This window comes from Merops nubicus, unplaced genomic scaffold (genome assembly GCF_000691845.1).
Source record: "Merops nubicus isolate BGI_N331 unplaced genomic scaffold, ASM69184v1 scaffold24244, whole genome shotgun sequence".
In the NCBI taxonomy this organism is placed as follows: Eukaryota; Metazoa; Chordata; class Aves; order Coraciiformes; family Meropidae; genus Merops; species Merops nubicus.
The window spans coordinates 4,319-14,267 of NW_008605231.1; the positions used below are offsets into that span (position 1 = coordinate 4,319).

The following is a 9,949-nucleotide window of genomic DNA, read 5'->3' on the forward strand; positions in this document are numbered from 1 at the left end:
AATGTGTCTCACTCCCACATTTCCACCAGACACCAAACGTACCATGGCAGCAACTGTCATATAGGTCTGTGTGCATTAATTCTTCTTGTGCTCTGAGGCACAAAATACATGTTGGCACTTTTCTGAAATATTGATACAGTGAGCTGGCATAGTGTGTGGGCAGAAATGAAATGACCAAACGGCTGAGCCCAAGGCCTTTGCAAACTGAGGTGACTGTCACTGTGTGTGGAGCAGGAACTCACCTGTGCTGATACATTTCTTTCTTTTTTTAAATCACAGGATATACTTAATCCATCTTTAACCTGGTGGTGTTATGTTAATGTTGAACTTAACAGTCTAATCCATATTACATTTTTACTTTCCCAGAATCCATTATAAAAGAAGCTGATGATGATGGTGATGATATTGATGATGAAGAAGATGATGATGAAGACGATGATGATGATTCCGAAGTTAAAGAAGAAAATGGTGTATTAGTTTTGAATGATGCAAACTTTGACACCTTTACTGCAGACAAGGACACTGTGCTGCTGGAGTTCTATGCACCATGGTGGGTTGACAGCTGGAAGTACCTCCTTAAGTGCAGGATGGGGTGGCTGTTGGGGGCTTCTCTGACAGAACACACCCCACAAAGGGATCCTGGGTTACCACTTTAAAGATGAAATAGGAGTAGCTTGGCTGCAGGACAAGCACTGGATTCTCTAGTCCAGGCTGGTAGAGAGTTCTGGTGGTGTGGAAGTACACTTTTCCCTGCCCCCATACCATGCAACAGACCAGAGCCTGCTTTTTCTCCACAGATGTGGGGCACGCTGAGGGATCCCATGCCAAGGGAGGCCCTGGTTCCATCCCTGCTCTGTGCTTGCCAGGGAACAGAAGCAGTCCCAGAGCCCTGGAAAAGTCATGCGGTGTGGTCTCACAGCTTGCTGTCATGTCCTTTTGCTGGCCCACTGAGAACTGGTGCACTGTGTCATCCAGAGGAAGGACTGGAGGACACTTCTTTATTAGGGGAATTGCTGGAAGGCTTTCTTCTCAAGTTCAAATCTCTGACCTTGCCAGAAGAGTGTGGTGGGAGTAAGGACATGGCTTGTTTATTATCAATTAAACAGTACCTCATACATCTACCTAATGATGATAATTCTACTGGCATACCAAACACACAGCAGCACTGGTGTGCTCAGGGGAGCTGCAGTGGATTCACCTGTGTGTATCTGAGACAAAGAATTTAGGTCAGAACGTATCTTTTGCATTCTTATGGACGAAAACAATAGGGGTGGTCAGTGGCAGAAAGCAGGAGTAGAATATATTTGCGGTCAGGTTGCTGAGCTAGTGTTGCAGCCAGGACCTCTTTTCTTTTGTGGCTTAGTGCTGCAAAGACAACTACTTGTTTGGCCTTTTCTGGTTTTTGAATAGGGTGGGAATATGATCTCACTTGAGGTGGAGTTGCATTTTAACTAGTGCCACTCTTGCTACAGGGACTAGCATCCCTGCTTGGCTGGGGGTGCCATTTCTGCAGCTGTAGTTTGCCTGCACAAAAACTGAACATGAAGCTTCATTAGCCAAGCAGAACAATGTGTAGTCATCACAGGCTATAAATGTCCTTTTTTTTTTTTTTTAATTCTACTCCCCCCTCCTGCCCATTGAGACACTGAGGAGTACAGGCAGTCTGCTACACACCACTTCTCCTCTTTCTGTTCTTCATTTTCTGGGTTTCATCTTCAGCTTGTCAAACCATATGCAGTTTTCCTTATACCGATATCCTCTGTTGTCCAGGTTTTGCAGCAGGAGCCCCTGTTCTTCCTGAAGAGCTCTGGTGTGGCCAGAGAGGGCAGGTGCTATGATACCATGGGGAAGGAGTGAGATTTCATTAAGCCAACTTAACTACTGGTTCATTTTTCTTTTTAGTTCAATTTCAGATGCTGTGTAAAGAGGGTGAACCTAAATTAAGGAGAAGCTGAAGTCTAAGTGAGACCATATTTAGGGGGGTAGAGAAGAAGGAGAAGCACAGGACAAAGTTTTGCATTTTTACTATAAAAGCAATTTTTTTTTTTTTATGGTGGCTTTAGAAAGCATATGGAAATGTGTTGCCTTTAGAATGAAGGGGGGGAAACAAAGTCTGAACAGGTTAGGATATGAACTAACAGCACTTGAGTTACAGTTACTCTTTCGCCATCATCTGAAAACAGAGCAGGACAAATATTCTTGTGCTGTGGTTGTCAGCATCTGTCAGAAGGCATCCTGGAAATGCAGAGTAGCAAAATACTCCAGTGGACCCATTGTGCATTTATGTATCTACTTATGTCTTTCTCTGACAGGTGTGGGCATTGCAAGCAGTTTGCTCCTGAGTATGAAAAGATAGCCAAAACCCTGAAGGAAAATGACCCACCTATTCCAGTTGCCAAAATAGATGCTACTGCAGCCACTTCCCTCGCGAGTCGTTTTGATGTCAGTGGCTACCCAACCATCAAAATCCTGAAGAAAGGCCAAGCTGTTGACTATGACGGGTCTCGGACGGAGGATGGTAAGCACCAGCTCTGTGCAGGTCTCTGCAAAGCAAGGAGGTGATGCTCTTGCTGCTTCAGGTGACTGTTTTGAAGGACTGTGGTCTCAAGTTACACAGAATAATATGATGGCTGAAATTTTGTCTGTCTTCTCAGCTGGCTGCATGCTAAGAGGGTAATTTTGCAGGTGTTGGGTAGTGCTGTTGCTGATGGGAGGTTTCTGGAAATATGACTTGACTGCTTCTCTGAGGAGGTAGTCTTACACTTGCTGAAGGATCAATTAATAAGAAACATCTGATCTGTGTAATGGCCACATATAAAACCGCTTGTTTCTTGCTTAGTGAATGTGCCCAACTTCAGCCAGAGGGGAAAACCTACCTTTTCTGACTGTTTTGAGATGAAATTCATGTGCTACAGTGCTGCGAAGTACAAATCCATGCTTTGCATAAATAAGATGCTCTGTGGGGTGAAGAGAATATTCAAGACTTTCTTGGCAATACCAGCAATGAAGTAAAGCATAAAGGAGCTTGGTTAAGAAAGTGTTCTAATGTAAGCTCGACTATATTTGGTCCAAGACTATGCTTGCCACTCTGATTTTAAATTCTTGATACACACTCTTGCATTTGATATCATACTTTTATCACAATGCAACTTGCTAATTGAGCTGTTGAACTGCATTTCAGCAATCGTGGCCAAAGTGAAGGAAGTTTCTGACCCCAATTGGACCCCTCCACCAGAAGCGACGCTGGTATTGACCCAGGATAACTTTGACAGCATTGTGAATGATGCTGACATAATCCTGGTGGAGTTCTATGCTCCATGGTAAGCAAGAAGGTGGTCACCTGTGCTTGCCTAGCACCTCTGGCCTGAACACGCTTGACGACCCTGCATTCTGTTGTTCTGCATCTTCTAAGGAGGCTTGCCTTGTGCACGCGTGTGTAGCTCTGGTGTACCTTGGTCCTAGTTAGAACATAGGATCACAGCACAAATCCCTTGAAGACTAGGCTAGATCTGTGTCTCAGCAAGGGATGACCTTCAAAATTTCACTGAAGATTCTCTGTATTTACTAATTTGGCAACACATTGGGAGAAACTGAAAACCAAAGGCAGTTAGTCCTTAATTTTAGAAAGGCCTCTTAAAATGGATCTGCATATAGTAAGGTGGGACCAGACGTAGAGGATGGCTTCAGGTTGGAGAGACAAATCTTCCTAGACTGAAGTGCCCTCTATAGTTTGAGGAACCCCATTTCTACTTTCTCCATTCTGGAAGACTTAACTCTTCCACTTCAGAAGGTACCCAGCAGGACCTGTGGCTTGTAGAAACTGCCCTCTGCTCTCCTTCCCTAGGTGTGGACACTGCAAAAGGCTGGCTCCAGAGTACGAGAAGGCTGCCCAGGAGCTCGGCAAGCGCACGCCCCCTATTCCCCTGGCTAAGGTCGATGCCACTGCCGAAACCGAGCTTGCAAAGAGATTTGATGTTACTGGCTACCCAACTCTGAAAATATTCCGCAAGGGCAAACCTTATGACTACAGTGGCCCACGGGAAAAATACGGTACTGCAGCTTCTGCCTTTGCTTCTTTTCTGGAGGCTTGGCCACAAACAGTTTGATGTATCTATAGGCCTTGCAGACTTGCTAACATCATGGCAATGGCAGCTGGGGGAACTTGCTAAACTGTGCTCTTATACCTACATAGGCCAGCAGTATAAATTAGTCTGTAATCTTTATAACATCTTATGGTGGTACTACAAGCTCCTTTTAATGTTAAATTAAATACATTCTGGGAAGCAGTGGCAGTATGAGTGAATGTGCAGCCTTTAATTGCATTGGAATGCACCATATGGGCTGTCAAAGTGCTCAGTATTAGTTTTTAATAAGAGGGAAGACTTGAGACTAGCCAAGTAGAACTTTGCCTCATGGCAGGGTCAGGAGACAGTGAAGGGTCTTGAATTTCAAAAAGGAGGGTTACTTGAAAGGTCAGCTGGTATCCATGGAACTTGTGCTTTGTCACCTCTACTGAAACCAGCCTGAAAGAGAAGATCCAGAACTGCAGCTTTAAAGACTTGGACTGAGGTCTTGCTTATTTTATCTTATAGTTATTGTGAGAAGGCTGCACAGAAAGGTGTCCACAGGAAATGTGTTATTAAATGACATTGTAGAGGGAATGCTTAAATCTTTCACTTCAATAAATGTTCTAAGTAACTTTTTGGGGTGGGTTTGTCTCACAGGTATTGTCGACTACATGGTTGAACAGGCTGGTCCTCCATCCAAACAGATTCAGGCTACCAAGCAGGTACAGGAATTTCTGAGGGATGGGGATGATGTCATCATCATTGGTGTCTTTAGTGGAGAGAATGACAAAGCCTATCAGCTATATCAGGAAGCAGGTAAAGAGTGTTTTAAAATATTAATGAAACGTGTCTTTTGTTCAGATAATGCCCAGGATGTTGGGCAAGGAGAGATCCTTTATTCCTCCTCTTAAGTTTAGTGAGGGAGATTGGAGAGGAATAAGAGGAAGGGATTGAAGGGTCATCTTCTACTTGTACTCCAGAAAAAAGCTCACACCATCTTTTGAGGCTATAAGTAGAGTATCAGCCTGTCACAGGAGATGCCTCCCCCTGACTCTGCCTGCTTCTGGGGCTGCTGTCATTATAGTCATTATTACAGCTGGTTTAGGAGCTGATTTAGTTGCTTTGTCATGACAAGATACAAAACTGTTTCCCAGGCTGCCCCAAAGCAAATAGATTGACTGCGTGACCTTGTGAGTTCCTCTCCAGCTCTACTTTGTTATCTGGGGGGAAGCCAAGAGGTAAGAGGCTGATAAACAAATAGCTGTTTCACTGTATGTGTTTTGGAAGCTGTCCAGGGTTTTTGAACATGTAGAATAGCTCATGAAGTAGATGAGTTGTTGAACAGCATTTAAATAGTGCTACTCCAGTTGTATGCATTTTCTTGTGATTCTCACCCTTGATTGAGACTCCCAAGTTGTTCTGTGTCCCACTGGGAATGGAAAGAGCGCAGTCCTTGCCGTGCAGTCTCAAGATTTCAGTTGGAGACTGTCAGTTCACTTCTTGATGACCTTTCTTTCTTCCTGACCTTAATTTTTCAGCTAACGGTTTAAGAGAAGATTACAAGTTCCACCACACCTTCAGCAACGAGGTTGCAAAATTTCTGAAAGTATCTCCGGGAAAACTGGTTGTCATGCAGCCAGAAAAATTTCAATCCAAGCACGAGGCCAAGATGCGTATTTTGGATCTTAAAGTGAGTAGCTGGTCCAAAGCTGGAAAGTTTGTGTCAAGCAGCTCGAAGGTTCTCGTTCTTTGTACGTTTGAGCAGTTGGCATCTTCCTGCTGGAAGTGCTCCACTGGACACTCGAGGCAATTTGATGTCCTTTGACATTGTATTGCTTTGTTCAAGAAAGCTTTATGAAGTTAACCCAGAGGTTATGTACTCAAATAGTAATATATCATGATAATACTGAGTTTAAGTATAGAATACTAAATTATCTGTAGTGCTCAAGGATTTGAAGAATCTGGTGAGAGCATTGTTTATGACATGTCTGTCTTTCTCATTTGTGCATGTATCAGTTCTAGTTTTCAGTAGTGTGTAACAAATGCCACTTCAAGCCACTTGTCTGACCTTTTCCCTAATGTTTTTTTTAATCAGGACTCTACAGATGGATCAGAGATTAAGGAGCATGTGCTAAAATATGCTCTGCCCCTCGTTGGTCATCGCAAGCCTGCCAACGATGCTAAGAGATATGCCAAACGTCCTCTGGTGGTGGTCTATTATTCTGTAGACTTCGGCTTCGACTATCGTGTTGGTGAGTTGGCTATGGTTACCAGCTCTCCACTTTGGGAGGAAGCAAGCAGTGAGTAACTGGACATTAATAATCCCGTTGTGTTCTGGTTTCTCAGCTACACAGTACTGGAGGAGCAAAGTGCTGGAGGTGGCTAAGGACTTCCCTGAATATGTGTTTGCTGTTTCTGATGAGGAAGATTATTCTTCTGAAATAAAAGACTTGGGCCTCCTAGAGAGTGGAGAGGATGTCAATGCTGCCATTCTGGATGCAGGTGGCAAGAAATACGCCATGGAGCCAGAAGAGTTTGACTCGGATGTACTCAGGCAGTTTGTACTAGCATTCAAAAAAGGTACAGTTTATAAAATCAAGTTACCTGCACCATTTGTTTTGTCTTCCCTTCCCTCTCCCGCCTCCCAGGAGGGCTTTTTTTCCCTGAGACAATGTAACTGTGAAACCTCCCAGTGCTCTGTGACTTAAAGCTTTTGGGTGTTTCTTGGCAGGTGTTTTGTTGTTTTTAATCTTCATTCATTAACTTTGCTTGAACTATGCTGTGGCATCTAGCTACATTGTAACACTGAGTGTGTTTGGCAAGCCTAAAATGTTTTTGCTGCTTTGAAGTGAGAGTTGGTCATTCATATCTGGGACTAGTATAATAAATCACATATCTGGGACTAGTATAATAAGTCTTCTACACTGTGGATAGACAGCCATAAAAAGAGGGAGAAGGTTTCTAGGGAGTTGTGAAACAAATTGTTGCCCATATATCACAAGGTTGTTGTGCTAAAACATCAGAAGCTAGCTAGCCTGTGCTTCACACAGAGGTAAGTTCATTAGTGGCATGATGCTTTTCCCTGGTGGGAAGATGTACTCCTGCTCTTTCCTCTTCGGGCAGAGGACCGTAAGGATTGCTCTTACTGTGTTCTAACCATGGTGTGTCTTTGCCTTCCTTCTAGGAAAACTGAAGCCTATTGTAAAGTCCCAGCCGGTGCCAAAAAATAACAAGGGCCCTGTGAAAGTGGTAGTGGGTAAAACTTTCGATACCATAGTAATGGATCCAAAGAATGATGTTCTCATAGAGTTCTATGCCCCGTGGTGTGGACACTGCAAGAAACTGGAGCCGGTGTATAATGAGCTGGGCAAAAAATACAAGAATGAGAAAAATCTAGTCATAGCCAAGATGGATGCCACTGCCAACGACGTGACGAGTGATCACTACAAGGTGGAGGGATTCCCCACGATCTACTTTGCTCCGAGGGACAAGAAGAACAACCCCATTAAATTTGAAGGCGGGGACAGAGATTTAGAGCATTTGAGCCAATTTGTAGAGGAGCATGCAACAAAACTCTCCAGAACAAAAGAAGAGCTTTAGATAGGATGAGGGTCGTGAAGAAAATTGTTTGTATGTTGTAGTTAAAAGCAAGTTACTGACAGAACTTGCATGAGAGAAGAATTAAGCAATTTGAGCAAAGAAATTACTGAGCAGTAAAGCAATTGCAGTATCTTTTTTTTTTTTTATATGGCAGAAGAGTTTTTTTTTTTTCTGGACACTGAACTTCTCTGATATGAATGTCATATGCTAGTTACGGTTTTGATCTTTGGAGAAAAATACATCCTTTATTTTTTTGTGACTATCTTGAGCTTGATTATTTGACTCCAATACAACTGTTTTTTAATACGTTAACAGATATTACCAAAAAGAGAGAACCAGATCCCTCTGCCAAACTGTTTTCTTTGTCTTATTTGTTGGTGTGATTACTGGGGGGATCAGTGGTTTTGAGCCAGCCTCTCTTATGTTATATTTCTGTATACCTACTCATGTGACAATACCACTGTACTCATTGCTGAGGGTAAGAATGAGAGTTCTCTGAAATGTGGCTGAATTATTCAGTCCTATTGAAATAAGACACAGTGACTTGCTAACTAACTGTGTTCTAGACCTGTCTGCTTTGGCTTTGTGCCCCTCTGTAGAGAGGGTGATCCTAAAACAGCGAGTTATTCTAATTCTTTTGACTAGTGCATATTCACTCATTTACATCTTAGTCTTCCAAAGTATATTTTGGGCTAATTGGAGTGTGGTAGAAAGAGCATATATGGTAGGATTTTGGTGTTGGATCTGTGTTACAGTCTCCTTTCCTTTTGCAGAGGGGGAAGTTTTGGTAGTGATTCTTTTTGGGGGAAGCAGACTGAGACCTTCTGATGGACTTTTCCTGTGACAGTTACTGCAGGTACAAAGGGTGATCAGGTAAAAAGGATGATCACATCTACTCTGTGCTCCACGTGGCAATATGTGCATTTAAAAGTGGATTTTGATCTTGAATGTCCCAGTTTAGATACATCCATAAATTTATGGACCATGCTGGGCTGGCAGGTTTATACACTCGGGCAGCACTCTGCCACCTCTCAGAGTTGATGCTGCAGTGTGTGCAGCTTCAGTAGCACTGGGGCAGTTTTGATACATTTCATTTTATGGGTAGTGCTTTTCTCCTAGCAGTACTCTTCTGTCTTGCAGAAGACCAAAATCATCAGTCTTCCTTTGACATTTCCTTGTTGCACTAGTTTTCAACTTTTTGGAGAGTGTGCAAGTGTAAAACCACCACCCAATCTCTCTCCTTCTGGGAAGATGAAGTCTTCTGTGTAGCAAGGGTAAAATCATGTCCAGGAGGTGGCTGTTAAGATACAGACCCAAGAGGGCCTGCAGGAAGGTACATCCATGATCCTCACCCTTTCCTGCTGCCCTTTGCACCCCTGTTGAAGGGATGTGCCTCCTTGCTGCCTTAACAGGGGACTGTGACAACCCGCACAGCGAAGCATGACCAGTTATTCCTGCAGCAGTGTGTAGGGCTGCATGAAGGCTTCCTCTTCATTAACAGCTTAGCTGAAACTGCTGAACAAAGCTCAGCAGCAGATTATGAATGAAGGGAACGGTATCACATCTCTGCAGAGTGCTGGGATGTGCCTGAATGCTGATCAGCTCCTGTCATCTATCAGCCAAAGCTGGGAAGTGCTAAGCAACTATTCAGGATCAGTTTATGCTGCTTTAACACAAAGCAGCAATTGAAATAATTTACTCCAGGCCCTGCCATTGTCTCCTGTTTTCATAGTAGGGGGCTTTCTCTCTACATTTAAGAACAGTAAAGATGTCTGTTAAGCTTAGCCAATATTTCACCTACAAGACTTGTACCAAGTGTGTTTCCTTCCCATCAGTTGCCATTTTTGTTTGCAGCCTTTCTGTAAAGCCTTCAAGGCCATGATCTGTGATAAATGTCTGTGTGCAGGCAACAGGACTGAGATAAGACTTAGCTGAGGACTGGCTTACATTAGAGGTGACTTTTTCAGCTTTAGAAAGTATACGTGAGGCAAGTAGCACGTTGTGTCCTGTCTACCAGTTGAGATCAACTTGGTTCTTCAGAGAAGTAGGCATAGGCTTTTAAAACCAATTCTCTAAGCATAGTTCAGTTTCTGTCTCTAAGCAAAAACCTCACTAAATACTGCAGGGAACTGAACTTAGTAGTTAGTTGCAGACTTACAGGAATTTATTCCAAAACAGATGTTGTATACCCAACAGGAGAATATGGATAAATATGGAATATGTAGAAGGTTGGGTGGAAAGTCCCCTATTAGTTGTGGGGACTAGAGAGTCAGGGCTGAAAC

General features: G+C 43.3%; 1 protein-coding gene across 1 annotated transcript; it reads left to right on the forward strand.

Moving 5' to 3' along the window:
- Positions 1 to 366: 366 nt before the first annotated feature.
- Positions 367 to 8,015, forward strand: PDIA4 (protein disulfide isomerase family A, member 4; the record flags this gene model as incomplete). Its single annotated transcript, XM_008939291.1, has 9 exons — positions 367 to 550; positions 2,313 to 2,518; positions 3,182 to 3,320; positions 3,845 to 4,050; positions 4,725 to 4,883; positions 5,606 to 5,757; positions 6,163 to 6,319; positions 6,414 to 6,647; positions 7,252 to 8,015. Coding segments are annotated over 9 exons (1,853 nt in total), but the record flags the coding sequence as incomplete, so codon positions are not given.
- Positions 8,016 to 9,949: the final 1,934 nt, after the last annotated feature.